The sequence below is a fragment of the Trachypithecus francoisi genome, unplaced genomic scaffold, assembly GCF_009764315.1.
Source record: "Trachypithecus francoisi isolate TF-2019V2 unplaced genomic scaffold, Tfra_2.0 Lachesis_group21, whole genome shotgun sequence".
NCBI classification, from domain to species: Eukaryota; Metazoa; Chordata; class Mammalia; order Primates; family Cercopithecidae; genus Trachypithecus; species Trachypithecus francoisi.
This window is the reverse complement of record NW_022681467.1, coordinates 58,150,063-58,164,974: the sequence shown is the minus strand read 5'-3', so window position 1 is coordinate 58,164,974 and position 14,912 is coordinate 58,150,063. Positions and strand designations below refer to the sequence as shown.

Below are 14,912 nucleotides of genomic sequence, written 5' to 3'. Positions count from 1 at the left end.
GCATGTGTTGTGTGTCGCATAAGTGGGTGCATGTGTCGTGAGGCGCGTAAGTCTGGAAGTGTGTGTCGCTTAAGTGGGTGTACGTGTTGTGTGTCATGTGTGGGTGTGTGTCACATAAGTGGGTGTGTGTCATGTAAGTGTGGGTGCACATGTTGCATGTCGCATAAGTGTGGGTGCATGTGTTGCATAAGTGTGGGTGCGCGTGTCACGTGTTGCCTAAGTGGGCTTGTGTGTCGCATAAGTGGGTGTGCGTGTTGCATGTCACGTAAGTGTGGGTCCGCGTGTCACACGTTGCCTAAGTGGGTTTGTGTGTTGCGTAAGTGGGTATGCGTGTCACGTTTCTCATAAGTGTGGGTGCGCATGTTCATGTCCTTTCACAGGTGTGTGCATGTGTTGGTGCACGTGTAGTAGGCACGTCTTCAGCTGCGTTTGTGTGCTTGTTCAGATGTGTGTCATACACTGCATGTGGACTGTCCACGGGTATCCATGTTTGTGTGCGTGTCCAAGAGCAGGTGCTGTGTGGTGGGGTGGCACGTCTGTTGCTGCAGAGGCAGCAGGGAGGTGTGTGTTTTCAGGCTGTCCATGTGGATGAGGGGCACCTGTGCTGGTCCTCAGCTCCTGTGGGACTGTGGGTTCTGGCTGGGCCTGGGACACCCTTGGCCTTCAGGGTCGGTCACCGGGAATGACCAAGGCATGGTCTTCTCTTCACAGCTGGCTCTTGCCACCCTGCCGGTCTGGCTCTGGTGGATCCTGCCCTTCCTGAGGTGAGCCCAGATCTGCTCATGTGTGGGAGGTGGGTGGGGACACAGGTCAAGCTAAAAGTCCCGAGCCCAGTGAGACCAGGGCTTCCTGCCTGCTGCTCAGTTGCCATGGCAACCCCAGGGCCTGTCTGCTTCTTAGGCTGGTCCTCTGCCCCCACTGCAGGTGACTCCTGTGAGTGGGGCAGGGACAGGTGAGGGCCCTCAGCCCTCCGGGCTCTATGGCTGAAGTTTGTGGGTGGGAGAGCAGGGAGCCACTCTGACCTGCAGTCTTGTCCTCTCCCAGGCACAGACTCCCTGTGTGTGCCGAGCTAACGTGGAGGGGCCGAGCTGTGACCGCTGCAAACCTGGATTCTGGGGACTAAGCCCCAGCAACCCCGAGGGCTGCACCCGTGAGTATGCCCTGGAGGGAGTATTGGGGTGTAGGAGTTCCTTGGGGGACTGTACCCGTGAGTGTATCCTGGAGGGAGTGTTGGGGTGCAGGGGTTCCTGGGGAGGCTAGAGTCCCTGAGTATGCTCTAGAGGCAGTGGTGGGGTATGGGGTTCCTCGGGGGATTGTACCCATGAGTGTGCCCTGAAGGGAATGTGTGTGGGGTTCCTCGGGGGGGGTGCAAGTGTGCCCTGAGGGAGTATTGGGGTTCGGGGGTTCCTTGGGCTAGAGCCTGTGAGTGTGCCCTAAAAGGGAGTATTGGGGTATGGGGGTTCCTCAGGGGATTGCACCCATGAGTGTGCCCTGGAGGGAGTGTTGGGGTATGGGGTTTCTTTGGGGGGCTGGAGCCTGTGAGTGTTCTCTGGAGGGGTGTTAGTGCATGGGGGTTTCTCGGGGGCTGGAGCAAGGCTCTCCTACCCCACCAAGCATCTGAGTCCCGCTCTGCTCTCCCCAGGCTGCAGCTGTGACCCCAGGGGCACACTGGGTGGAGTTGCTGAGTGCCAGCCAGTGAGTCTGAGGACCAAGGTGTGGGGGATTTGGGGGCACGCGGATCAGGACCCTCCCGTGCCCCACTTCACCACCTCCTTTGGCCCCCAGGGCACCGGCCAGTGCTTCTGCAAGCCCCACGTGTGTGGCCAGGCCTGTGCAGCCTGCAGGGATGGCTTCTTTGGACTGGATCAGGCTGACTATTTCGGCTGCCGCAGTGAGTGCCTACTCGCTCGTCCCGGACCACGGCCCTGCCTCCCTCAGTTTATGCTGGGGAACCCGAGGCCCGGAGGGGCAAGTGCAGCCTGGGCAGCATGAGACCCGGGTGATGAATGGCTACCCCTTGGTGCCAGCCTGTGCCAAGGTGCGGGAGAGGGGGCGCAGCTCCCATCCAGATGCGTGGCTTCCTCTCCCCTGTCCTGCACCCGGGCAGACAACACTAACAAATCCCAGCACCCCTGCCCTTGCCCTCGCCCTCGCCCTCGCCCTCGCCCTCTGGACCCTCCATCGTCCGTAGAGCCCCAGGCAGGCTTCTCAGTATGGCTGTGAGGGCCCCTGAGGCTGGGTGGGGGCTGGGCAGCCTCTCACCTCCCACCTTCTCCCCGCAGGCTGCCGGTGTGACGCTGGTGGTGCCCTGGGCCAGAGCTGTGAACCGAGGACAGGCGCCTGCCGGTGCCGCCCCAACACCCAGGGCCCCACCTGCAGCCGGTGGGTACCCCTTCCCCACTGGATGGCGGGGAGCGGGGCAGGCAGCTTGTCCTCCAGGCCCCTCCATGTCCTTCACCATGGGCCCACGCGAGGCCTTGCCCTTCCTGGAGATTCGGGGCCGCTGTGCAGGGCCAGGTGGGATAGCCAGGCTGCACCTGACCAGCCCCTGCTGTGGCCAGGCCTGCGAGGGACCACTACCTCCCGGACCTGCACCACCTGCGCCTGGAGCTGGAGGAGGCCACCACACCCGAGGGTCACGCCGTGCGCTTTGGCTTCAACCCCCTCGAGTTCGAGAACTTCAGCTGGAGGGGCTATGCGCAAATGGCCCCTGTCCAGGTGGGCGCTGTGCTCCCCTCCCAGGCTCAGCATAGATGTGGAGCCAGGAATGGCTGGCTGTGCGCAAATGGCCCCTGTCCAGGTGGGCGCTGTGCTCCGCTCCCAGGCTCAGCATAGATGTGGAGCCAGGAATGGCTGGCTATGCGCAAATGGCCCCTGTCCAGGTGGGCGCTGTGCTCCCCTCCCGGGCTCAGCATAGATGTGGAGCCAGGAATGGCTGACTATGCGCAAATGGCCCCTGTCCAGGTGGGCGCTGTGCTCCCCTCCCGGGCTCAGCATAGATGTGGAGCCAGGAATGGCTGGCTTTGCGCAAATGGCACCTGTCCAAGTGGGCGCTGTGCTCCCCTCCCAGGCTCAGCATAGATGTGGAACCAGGAATGGCTGGCAGGGAGGGTGGGCAGGCCCCTTAAGGCCGGGACCTCAGGCTGGTGGTGGTCAGGGAGAGTGACCTGACACTCCATGCCTACCCAGCCCAGGATCGTGGCCAGGCTGAACCTGACTTCCCCCGACCTTTTCTGGCTTGTCTTCCGATACGTCAACCGGGGGGCCATGAGTGTGAGCGGGCGGGTCTCTGTGAGAGAGGAGGGCAGGTCGGCCGCCTGCGCCAACTGTGAGTGGGGTCCCTGGGCCGCAGCCCCTGCCCCGCCCTTCCCCACCCTGCCCTACCCAGCCCTACCCAGCCCCTGCCTCACCAGCCCAGCCCACTCCCAAGCCCCGCCACCTTCCTCTGGCTCATGTGGGTGGTAGGACCAGCCTATCCCCCACCCTGTAGGGGTGTAGCCTGGGGTGGCCCCAAGGGCTGGGCTCAGGAGTCTCACCCCCTACCTCCCCCAGGCACAGCGCAGAGCCAGCCCGTGGCCTTCCTGCCCAGCACAGAACCTGCCTTCGTCACTGTGCCCCAGAGGGGCTTCGGAGAGCCCTTCGTGCTGAACCCTGGCACCTGGGCCCTGCTTGTGGAGGCTGAAGGGGTGCTCCTGGTGAGGCAGGGGCCGGAGTGAGGGCTGGGGGCAGGGGCAGGGGCAGGGGCAGGGATTGGGTCCCACCACTCTTAGCGCCACCTCTACCCTGCAGGACTACGTGGTTCTGCTGCCTAGCGCGTACTACGAGGCGGCACTCCTGCAGCTGCGGGTGACTGAGGCCTGCACGTACCGCCCCTCTACCCAGCAGTCTGGTGACAAGTGAGGGCCATGCGTACGGTGGGACCGGGGTCGGGGCTGCCTGGACCCCCACTGTGCCTGGCTTCCCCCACTCAGGCTCTCTGGGGACCTGGGGCTGACCACAGCCTGTGTCCCCCCAGCTGCCTCCTCTACACACACCTCCCCCTGGATGGCTTCCCCTCGGCCGCTGGGTTGGAGGCCCTGTGTCGCCAGGACAACAGCCTGCCCCGGCCCTGCCCCACAGAGCAGCTCAGCCCATCGCACCCACCACTGGTCACCTGCATAGGCAATGATGTGAGTGTCCTGGGCCCCCACAGAGCAATGGGTGTTGTAGGACCTTGGCCTGGGGGCTGGGGGTCCTGTGGCGGTGGCAGGTTATAGGAGCAGGGCACTGCCTCAGGCAATGGAGCCCAGCACCCAGGCAGGGCGCCCCTTCCTCCTGCCTCCTGCGTGTGGGGCCTCGGTGCCTGTCTGTACATGGGGTCGGCTGTGGCCTCCACATACAGCCCAGCCCGCACCACTTGCCTGGAGCTGTCCCATCGCCAGGACGGGACTCAGCTGAGGGGCAGGCCCTGAGGTCAGGGAGGTGCTGGAGTAGACGGGGAGGGAGGTGGGAAGGCCGAAGGGTCGTGGGCCTCCCGTCACCCTGCCCTCCCTGCAGGTGGATGTCCAGCTTCAGGTGGCAGTGCCACAGCCGGGCCACTACGCCCTGGTGGTGGAGTATGCCAATGAGGACGCCCGCCAGGAGGTGGGCGTGGCCGTGCACACCCCACAGCGGGCCCCCCAGCAGGGGCTGCTCTCACTGCACCCCTGCCTGTACAGGTGAGTGGGAGCCGGTGGGGCTGGAGTAAGGGCACGTCCGGGGCTGCCCCACCTGCTGACCACCCTCCCCCCACAGCACCCTGTGCCGGGGCACTGCCCGGGATACCCAGGACCGCCTGGCCGTCTTCCACCTGGACTCGGAGGCCAGCGTGAGGCTCACAGCTGAACAGGCACGCTTCTACCTGGTAAGGACCTCTCAGACCCCCGCCCCGAGGGATCAGCTTCTTTCAGAAGATTTGAAACATGCATGAGAGGGGAGAGGACGGTTGGGGTCCCAGGTCCCCATGGCAGCCGCACCCACTCGTGCCCAGCATGTTTCTTCTGGAACCCTCCTGCAAGTGCTTGAAACATGCATGAGAGGGGAGAGGACAGTTGGGGTCCCAGGTCCCCATGGCGGCCGCACCCACTCGTGCCCAGCATGTTTCTTCTGGAAACCCTCCTGCAAGTGCTTGGTGGATTCGGTTCCTTTTGATGTCCTCCCGAGCTGTTCCATGTGCTCAGGAAAGAACCTGCAGTCACAGCTCCCAGGCCCAGAAACAACGTGGCCCCACTCTAGATGCCCCTGGGTCCCAGGGCAGCCACCTCCTGGCACAGACAGTGTTTGTTGGTTGCCTGTTTTGGAACTTTCTTTTTTGTTTTTTGTTTTTTGAAATGGAGTCTTGCTGTGTCGCCCAGGCTGGAGTGCAATGCAAGATCTTGGCTCACTGCAACCTCCGCCTCCTGGGTTGGAGTGATTCTCGTGCCTCAGTCTCCCAAATACCTGGGACTATAGGTGCTCACCACCACACCCGGCTAATTTTTGTGTTTTTAGGAGAGATGGGGTTTCACCATATTGGCCAGGCTGGTCTCGAACTCCCGACCTCAGGTGATCCGCTCACTTGGGCTTCCCAGAATGCTGGGATTACAGTCAGGAGCCACCGCACCTGGCCTGGAACTCTCTATAAATGCCACCTGTGCAGCCGCGTTTCCCACTGTTGTGTCTGTTGTGTCTGCGGATAAGTTGCTGTGTTCCGAGACACCAATCTCGAGTGGTCGCACGGGGAGGGAGCACCCATTCGTGGCTTGTGCCTACTGAGCGCCGGCCTGGGCTGGGTCCTGGGAGAGCTAGGCCTGTCCTGGCCTGGTGGCACCAAGCAGCACTTGAGATAAGGGTGGGGGAACAGTGGTGGATGGGAGGACGAGGGGGAGGAAGAGGGCTATGGGAGGAGCCGCATAGGCCTGTGGGCCCAGGAACTGGCCCACACGCTGGTTCAGGGCTGGGGTTTGCGTAGCCAGAACAGGGGCAAGGGCTTCCTGCAAAGGGCAGGGCTCGGTCGGTCGCCTGGGTTTGCAGTTTCCTGGGTCTGAGTTGTGTGACTGGCCCCTGCGTTGTGCCGCCTGCAGCCCCCATCCTCCCCGCCCCACGGGCATTGCAGCATTCATTCCTCTGCCTGCAGCACGGGGTCACTCTGGTTCCCATGGAGGAGTTCAGCCCGGAGTTCGTGGAGCCCCGGGTCCGCTGCATCAGCAGCCACGGAGCCTTTGGTCCCAGCAGGTAGTGGGGCTGGGAGGGGCACGGCCAAGGGCCCGGTGGCAGGGCTGGCTCTGACTCACCCACTGCTCTCACCAGTGCCGCCTGTCTGCTCTCGCGCTTCCCAAAGCCGCCCCAGCCCATCATCCTCAGGGACTGCCAGGTGCTCCCGCTGCCGCCCGGCCTCCCGCTGACCCACGCACAGGACCTCATGCCAGCCACGTCCCCAACCGGACCCCAACCTCGGCCCCCCACCGCCGTGGACCCTGATGTGGAGCCCACTTTGCTGCGTGATCCCCAGGTGAGGGCCACGGTCTCTAGAGGGACGGGGGTGTCAGGGCAGGACTCTGGGCCCCAACCCAGGGCAGGTGGTCCAGAGGGCAGTGGGGGCTCACAGCTCAGCCTGCTCACTGGGGCCCATCCCTGCAGGCCACCGTGGTCTTCACCAGCCATGTGCCCACTCTGGGCCGCTATGCCTTCCTGCTGCATGGCTACCAGCCAGCCCACCCCACCTTCCCCGTGGAAGTCCTCATCAACGCTGGCCGCGTGTGGCAGGGTGAGTGTCTGGGGTGTGGGCTGGAGGGGCTACCACACACCATGAGGCTGGAACGCCTGCGCCACAGCGTGACCTGTGCTGCCTGCTTTGAGTGACAGGCAACATGACCCTATCCTGCCGTCAGTTCTCAAACTAGCTGCCCTTACAGGCTGCAGCCCCCACCCATCCCCCACATTCCCAGAAAAGCCTGGGTCTTGCCTCTGTCTCGTGCGTTGGGAAGCCCCGTTGTGCTCCATGGCACGTGGCAAATTGTGGACTTGCCCCAGGATGCCGCTGGCAGCACATGCGGCCCTGTGTGTCTGTCTGGTTCCTGGCTTGGCCAAGCCTGGGGTCCCGCACATGGAGTTGACCGGCACCTAGAGGTGTCTTGCATGACGTCTGTAGGTCATGATGCGGCCAACCCCCGACATGAGGGGCCGGCCTTGCAGACCTCTTGGGCACGTCCCATGCCTGTGGCTGTTGGCTAGCGGGCACTCCTTGGCTGCCCTGACTCTGCCATCTTCAACCCTCTGGGTGTCTTGGGGGCACTGGAGATGGGGGCCTGACCCTGTCTTTCTCCCCAACCCAGGCCGTGCCAACGCCAGCTTCTGTCCACATGGCTACGGCTGCCGTACCCTGGTGGTGTGTGAGGGCCAGGCCCTGCTGGACGTGACCCACAGCGAGCTCACTGTGACTGTGCGTGTGCCCGAGGGCCGCTGGCTCTGGCTGGTGAGTCCCAGCTGGTGTCCTGTTCAGGGATCAGCTGTTCTTATACCTGTCATACCACTCTGTTATACTTGGGCTGGGTCCGTCCTGGGCCTGCTGAGGCCCAGCCTTGTGCCCAGCAAAGCAGCTCCTGCCCTTGGGGACCTCCCAATCCACCTCGTGAAGCTCCAGAGGGGCCCTGGACCCTGCACCCTGCAACCTGCTGGTCAGGGTGGCCTTCCTGGAGGAGGTGGGGCCTCCAGGAAGGAGAGGGAGGAGGAAGACGTGACCAGCAGAGATGTGGGAGACACCAGGAGGTCTCATCAATGCTGCTGCCTCCTCACACCCCCAAAGCTGCTGTTTGGCTTGGAGTGGCCTCCCCTGAGCAGCCAGGGCCCAGGACTGGGTTGTGCTGCTGCTGCCAGGACTCTGAGCTGCCTGCAGGACCCTGGTCCTAGCCAGCCTCTAGGGGCCTCCCCGCTGCAGGCTCTGGGCCCATGGGAGAGTGACCAGGCCTCACCCCCTAGGATTATGTCCTCGTGGTCCCTGAGAACGTCTACAGCTTTGGCTACCTCCGGGAGGAGCCCCTGGACAAATCCTATGACTTCATCAGCCACTGCGCAGCCCAGGGCTACCACATCAGGTGGGCCGGGCTCTGGCAGGTCAGGGGTCCAGGGTGGGGGTGGGGGCCGGCAGCCAGCCTCACCGCTTGCCCCTCCACGTAGCCCCAGCAGCTCATCCCTGTTCTGCCAAAACGCCGCTGCCTCCCTCTCCCTCTTCTATAACAACGGAGCCCGGCCATGTGGCTGCCACGAAGTAGGTGCTACAGGCCCCACGTGTGAGCCCTTCGGGGGCCAGTGTCCCTGCCGTGCCCACGTCATTGGCCGTGACTGCTCCCGCTGTGCCACCGGATACTGGGGCTTCCCCAACTGTAGGCGTGAGTACCCAGTCCTTGGGTGCCCAGTGGCAAGGAGTTGGTGCTAGAGCCCAAGGGGGACGGGTCGACCAGAAAGCAAGGCACAGAGGTCGGGAGAATGTTCTAGAGCCTGGCAGGGCAGCACTGCTGCCCCGTCTGCAGGCCTGGGCCCAGGACTCCAGCTTGTGGGCTGTGCAGAAGGTTTCAGGGACTAGCAGGTGGTCCACAGTCCCTGACGACATTGATTCTGAGCAGCTGCCCCCACGTCAGGAGCTGTCCGAGGCTCAGCTCCCAGGGCAGGGGTCCCTGTTCTTGTCCCCCGCCCCCGCCACACCGCCACATCCCCTAGGGCTGCATTCAGAGCCTCTGAGAGGGTTGGAACTGGGAAGAGGGGTCAGCAAACCCTGTGCCCGCCCCACAGCCTGTGACTGCGGCGCCCGCCTCTGTGACGAGCTCACGGGCCAGTGCATCTGCCCACCACGCACCGTCCCGCCCGACTGCCTGCTATGCCAGCCCCAGACCTTTGGCTGCCACCCCCTGGTCGGCTGTGAGGAGTGTAACTGCTCAGGGCCCGGTGTCCAGGAGCTCACAGACCCTACCTGTGACACAGACAGCGGCCAGTGCAAGTGAGAGCCCAGAGCGGGATCACCATGGCCCCTGGCAGCCTTAAAGACAGCATTTCCTTGTGCCAGCAGGTCCTGGCACCCACGCTGCTCCCATTCGTGCTCTCTGGGTGCAACAGTGCCCTCTCCTCCACTTCTGGGAGGATGCTGCCTGGGTGGGGGGTGCCTACAAGGTCTCACTTTGGTGTGAGTGACCTGGGGTGGAGGGGGCTCAGCTCCTGTCCCTGCTGCAGGTGCAGACCCAACGTGACTGGGCGCCGCTGTGACACCTGCTCTCCGGGCTTCCATGGCTACCCCCACTGCCGCCCCTGTGACTGTCACGAGGCGGGCACTGCGCCTGGTGTGTGTGACCCCCTCACAGGGCAGTGCTACTGTAAGGTGAGTGAGGGCTGGGCCCGGATCTGACCTCTCCCTCCGGCCTTGGCTGAAACAGTGTCCTTATGGGCCTTTCTGGGCAGCTGCGGCTTCCTACAAGCTTTTGGGAGAGTCATCCCCACGGGCAAGTGGTTACCAGGAACCTGGGGTCAGGCACCTGGCACCTGCCAACCACCTTCACTGTCCTCTCATCCCTAGGAGAATGTGCAGGGCCCCCGATGTGACCAGTGCAGCCTTGGGACCTTCTCCCTGGATGCTGCCAACCCCAAAGGTTGCACCCGCTGCTTCTGTTTTGGGGCCACGGAGCGCTGCCGGAGCTCGTCCTACACCCGCCAGGAGGTGCGCCTGTAGGACTGAGGGTAGCGCCTTCTCGGGGAGGGCATATGTGGGACTGGACACAAGATGGGGCCCTGTGATGTGTGGGCGTCCACCCGTGTGCACCCACATGTATGTGCCTACAGTTCGTGGACATGGAGGGCTGGGTGCTGCTGAGCACTGACCGGCAGGTGGTGCCCCACGAGCGGCGGCCAGGGACGGAGATGCTCCGTGCAGACCTGCGGCACGTGCCCGAGGCTGTACCTGAGGCCTTCCCCGAGCTGTACTGGCAGGCCCCACCCTCCTACCTGGGGGACCGGGTAAGCAGGTCATCAGGTCTGGGGGAGGCACTTGGAGGATGGCCAGGACATCTGAGAGGGTTGGGAGCCAGGAGTGGGGCTCTGTCCAGGGAGGGGGAGCTCCATGAGGGTCCGTGAGGGTGCCCAGGCCCTGTCCCAGGTAGGACGAGTATCCGGGCCCAGCTCGGGGCCCTGTGCTTGGGGTGCCCAGACCACTGCTGATGGGCTCTGAGCCTGTGGCCAGGGTCTGGCCAGGTCACCTCTGTCTGTCCCGCCTCCAGGTGTCATCCTACGGTGGGACCCTCCGTTATGAACTGCACTCGGAGACCCAGCGGGGAGATGTCTTTGTCCCCACGGAGAGCAGGCCGGATGTGGTGCTGCAGGTGAGGGAGCTGCAGCTCAGCCACGCGGTTGGGTGGGTGTGATGGGAGTGGCCCAGCGGCTCCGTGGTCCAGGCCCGGGCCGACACTCACCTACCCATGTGCCTCCCTAGGGCAACCAGATGAGCATCACATTCCTGGAGCCGGCATACCCCACGCCCGGCCACGTTCACCGTGGGCAGCTGCAGCTGGTGGAGGTGAGGGGAGCTGGCTTGGGCACCTGGGTCCCTCCCAGACCTCAGCACACCCGAGAAGGCCGGAAGGGGTCCCAGTACTGCTGTGCCCATTATCTGTGGTGGAAAACAGCCCAGGAGCAGAAGCGGGCCGGGGCTGGGGGAGTGCACACACCCGTTGTCAGACATCTTCCACGCTGGGGTCACCCTGGGGTGTCATGCTGCCTTCCCACCTGCTTTGCGAGTCCCTGATCCCTGAGGTGTGAGCAGCTGCTCAGTAGCTGTTGGCTTCCTCCTCCGTGCATTGCTTGTTAGCATCTTTTGCCCATTTCTCTTTGACTTGCGGATCTTTTTCCATCCTTTTAGAGGAGTTCTTTGTTATTCTTGGTGCTTACCCTCTGTCAGACTTCAGAGTAACAACCATCTTCTCCCATTTCACAGCTCATCTGGTTTTTCTTTGCTCTTTTTTTTTTTTTTGAGATAGAGTCTGGCTCTGCCGCCCAAGCTGGAGTGCAGTGGTGCAATCTCAGCTCACTGCAGCCTCCACCTCCCAGGTTCAAGTGATTCTTCTGCCTCAGCTTCCCAAGTAGCTGGGACTATAGGCACCCGCCGCCACACCCGGATAATTTTGTATTTTTAGTAGAGACGGGGATTTGCCTTGTTGGCTAGGCTGATCTTGAACTCCTGACTTCAGGTGATCCTCCCACCTCAGCCTCCCAAAGTGCTGGGATTACAGGCGTGAGCCACCATGCCCAGCCTGAGCTGTCTTTTGATGAACAGTCTTATAGTTAATGTACTTGGATTTATCCTTTATTCCTTGGCAGCAAGCGTTTTTGCATCTTGTTTGAGAAAGTATCTATCACTACTTGATCAGAAAGGACCCGCCTGTATTTTCTAGAAGCTTGACTGTTCTCTTTGTGTATTTCAATTCTTTTTTTTTTTTGAAGCAGAGTCTTGCTCTGTCACCCAGGCTGGAGTGCAGTGGCCGGATCTCAGCTCACTGCACGCTCCACCTCCTGGGTTTATGCCATTCTCCTGCCTCAACCTCCCGAGTAGCTGGGACTACAGGCACCTGCCACCTCGCCTGGCTAGTTTTTTGTATTTTTTGGTAGAGACAGGGTTTCACCGTGTTAGCCAGGATGGTCTGCATCTCCTGACCTCGTGATCCGCCCATCTCAGCCTCCCAAAGCTGGGATTACAGGCTTGAGCCACCGAGCCCAGCCGTATTTCAATTCTTAAGGCATCAGGAGCTGGTTTGGTGTGTGGTGTGAGGCAGGGATCTAGGTGCTGGCTGACCATATGGGAGACTGATTTTTCTACCTGTGTGTACCTCCTCCTGCCCCGTGGTCTTTGTGCCCCTCCATCCCCTATAGGGTTGGGGGTCTGTTCTAGGCTTCCTGTTCTGTCCCATTGAGCGTGGCTCCACTGAGGTGCCATCCTGGACCCACAGGGGAACTTCCGGCACACGGAGACTCGCAACACTGTGTCCCGTGAGGAGCTCATGATGGTGCTTGCCAGCCTGGAGCAGCTGCAGATCCGTGCCCTCTTCTCGCAGATCTCCTCGGCTGTCTCCCTGCGCAGGGTGGCACTGGAGGTGGCCAGCCCAGCAGGCCAGGGGACCCTGGCCAGCAATGTGGAGCTGTGCCTGTGCCCTGCCAGCTACCGGGGGGACTCATGCCAGGTGAGGTCAGGACAACACCAGACTGTGAGGCGGCTCACCTGTGTATGCCCTTCCCTCCAGCGTCTTCCCTGTGTTCCCTTCCTTGCTGCCTCTACTTCCTGTCACCCTACTCACCTCTCTTTCTACCCCTTCCCTTTGCAGGCTGCTGGCCGACTCATGGGCCTGCCCGTCCCCTGCTGCCCATCTGCCTGCCCCTCGTCTGCCTGCTGCTCATCCACCTGCCCCTCCATGCACACACCCTCCATCCCCCTTCCCCACCTGCTCCATTCCCCACCCACTGGGTCACCTGTACATCCCCCACTGACCATCCTGGCATCTGCCTGTCATTCACTGCCTGTCATCCTGGCGTCTGCCTGTCATTCTCTCTGTCCCTTGCCCACTGTGCGTCCGTCCAGCTGCTAATCTGTCTGTCTGCTGTAACTTTGCTCCTTCTGTATGAGGAGGTTTTTGGTTGGACACCTCCTGGAAGGAGTGGAAAAAGCAGGCCCTGGTCCACGTGGAGGGAGTGGTCACCAGCCCCAAGGCCTGGTCATTCCTGAGACAGGACATCTGTGTGACTTTGAGAGCTGTGTCCTCAAACAGCTGCCAGGTTCTGGCCTACCTCCAGCCAGCTGAGGCCAGGAGTTCCTGACCAGCGTCTGACCCACCGGTGACCACACTCCATGGGTTCCCAGTGCCTTGTGCCTGCAGGATCCCTGAGGGTCTGACCTGTGAGCCTGCAGGGTGGGGCCCCTCATCCTCTCAATCGCTGATGCCACCTGCCCCCTTATGCCCTCAGGAATGTGCCCCCGGCTTCTATCGGGACGTCAAAGGTCTCTTCCTGGGCCGATGTGTCCCTTGTCAGTGCCACGGACACTCAGACCGCTGCCTTCCTGGCTCTGGCATCTGTGTGGTGAGTGGGGGCTGGCAGGGCCGGTGGGGGGCTCATTCACTGAAGGCACAGTCAGGCATGCCAAGGAAGACTAGGGGCTGCACTTCCAGGTCAACTGAGGTCCGGGGAAGGGTATTGCCCAGCGGAGGACCATCTGGCCTTGGGCACAGAGTCCGAGGCAGGGGTGGTAGGAGCTGCACAGACTCAGCAGTAGGATGTGGGTGTCTACCATAGCACTGACTGTCCACTCTGCCCCAGGACTGCCAGCACAACACCGAAGGAGCCCAATGTGAGCGCTGCCAGGCTGGCTTCGTGAGCAGCAGGGAGGACCCCAGCGCCCCCTGTGTCAGCTGCCCTTGTCCCCTCTCAGTGCCTTCCAACAAGTAAGCCAGCCTCCTCCAGGGATGAGGCCCTGACGGCGCCACGCTCCCTTCACCCAGCAGTGGGATGGGTTCCCACTGCCCTCTGCAGAGGCCTGGACAGCTGGGGGTGTCCGTGAGGTCTGGACCCCAGACGCCTGGCGTGTGTTCCAGCCTGAGCACAGTGTGTTCGCCCGGGCCCGGGCACTGCCAGGGGCCTAGTGACTGACGCTGCTGGTCTTTGCAGCTTCGCCGAGGGCTGTGTCCTGCGAGGTGGCCGCACCCAGTGCCTCTGCAAACCTGGTTATGCAGGCGCCTCCTGTGAGCGGTGAGCTGGGGCCAGGGCAGCAGGGCAGGGCCTGAGTGCTGACCCAGGATACACGAGGGTGGGGGCCACGGGCCACTGACCACCGACGGCCCCTCCCCGCCCTGCTCCCAGGTGCGCGCCCGGCTTCTTCGGGAACCCGCTGGTGCTGGGCAGCTCCTGCCAGCCTTGTGACTGCAGCGGCAATGGTGACCCCAACCTGCTCTTCAGCGACTGCGACCCCCTGACGGGCGCCTGCCGTGGCTGCCTGCGCCACACCACCGGGCCACGCTGTGAGATCTGTGCCCCTGGCTTCTATGGCAACGCCCTGCTGCCCGGCAACTGCACCCGTAGGCATCGGGCTGGGAGGGATGCACCCTGGGGAGGGTTGCGCAAGGAAGAGGGAGGCCTACTGGGTGTACCCCAGAAGTAGGCTGTGTGCCTGATGCTGGGGCCCAGCCAGGACAAGATGGAATCAGCCTTCTATGCTCATGGTCAACCCTTTCTCCCCCGCTATGATCAGGCCCTCCCGCCCCAACGATCAGGCCCCTTTATCATCAGGCCTTCCCCCGACCATCACACCCTTTCTCCCTACCACAGTCAGACCCTCCCCATACCAGGATCACATCCCCCTCCCCGACCCATGGTCAGACTTTACCCCGCTACGATCAGGCCCTCCCGCTTCACCATCAGACCCTCCCCCTAACCCGTGATCAGGCCCCCCCCCACTTCCCGATCACATCCCCTCTCCCCCCACAATCAGGCCCCCTTCACAGACACCACCAGCAATGCCCCGCCACTGGCAGTGGACACCAGCCATCAGAGCACGGCAGGCCGTGGTGGGGGGTCTGCAGGTCCGTCGGGCCCAGCGGAGGCAGCTGGGGAGTGGGGCCAGGCTGGGACAGGAGTGGGCAGCTGGGTGGTCCGGCGGCCTGGAGTTGGCAGAGCAGGAGGCAGTGAAGTGAGGGCTTAGCGGGGTGCCTAGGGGCTACCTAGGGGGTGAGAGGGCCCAGGGCTGCAGTCATGGACCCCTTCTGCAGGATGTGACTGTGCCCCATGTGGGACAGAGGCCTGCAACCCCCACAGCGGGCAATGCCTGTGCAAGGCGGGTGTGACTGGGCGGCGCTGTGACCGCTGTCGGGTAAGGCTGTGCGGTAAGCAGGGCTGGG

General features: G+C 62.9%; 1 protein-coding gene across 3 annotated transcripts in view; it reads left to right on the top strand.

Moving 5' to 3' along the window:
- The window catches only part of LAMA5 (laminin subunit alpha 5), a 59,072-nt gene that overhangs the window by 29,989 nt on the left and 14,171 nt on the right, over positions 1–14,912 (top strand). For all 3 annotated transcript variants that reach the window (XM_033186992.1, XM_033186989.1, XM_033186991.1), the window contains 30 exons: positions 712–764; positions 1,045–1,150; positions 1,643–1,695; positions 1,786–1,891; positions 2,283–2,382; positions 2,562–2,718; positions 3,190–3,328; positions 3,553–3,695; positions 3,790–3,896; positions 4,016–4,169; positions 4,537–4,697; positions 4,774–4,882; positions 6,134–6,231; positions 6,307–6,508; positions 6,637–6,763; positions 7,332–7,471; positions 7,975–8,090; positions 8,173–8,384; positions 8,785–8,989; positions 9,220–9,364; positions 9,560–9,700; positions 9,823–9,996; positions 10,257–10,358; positions 10,469–10,552; positions 11,979–12,209; positions 12,988–13,101; positions 13,339–13,463; positions 13,687–13,767; positions 13,879–14,093; positions 14,784–14,884. In XM_033186992.1, coding sequence (XP_033042883.1) covers positions 712–764; positions 1,045–1,150; positions 1,643–1,695; positions 1,786–1,891; positions 2,283–2,382; positions 2,562–2,718; positions 3,190–3,328; positions 3,553–3,695; positions 3,790–3,896; positions 4,016–4,169; positions 4,537–4,697; positions 4,774–4,882; positions 6,134–6,231; positions 6,307–6,508; positions 6,637–6,763; positions 7,332–7,471; positions 7,975–8,090; positions 8,173–8,384; positions 8,785–8,989; positions 9,220–9,364; positions 9,560–9,700; positions 9,823–9,996; positions 10,257–10,358; positions 10,469–10,552; positions 11,979–12,209; positions 12,988–13,101; positions 13,339–13,463; positions 13,687–13,767; positions 13,879–14,093; positions 14,784–14,884 — 4,001 coding nt within the window. The remainder of the gene's footprint in view (positions 1–711; positions 765–1,044; positions 1,151–1,642; positions 1,696–1,785; positions 1,892–2,282; positions 2,383–2,561; positions 2,719–3,189; positions 3,329–3,552; positions 3,696–3,789; positions 3,897–4,015; positions 4,170–4,536; positions 4,698–4,773; positions 4,883–6,133; positions 6,232–6,306; positions 6,509–6,636; positions 6,764–7,331; positions 7,472–7,974; positions 8,091–8,172; positions 8,385–8,784; positions 8,990–9,219; positions 9,365–9,559; positions 9,701–9,822; positions 9,997–10,256; positions 10,359–10,468; positions 10,553–11,978; positions 12,210–12,987; positions 13,102–13,338; positions 13,464–13,686; positions 13,768–13,878; positions 14,094–14,783; positions 14,885–14,912) is intronic.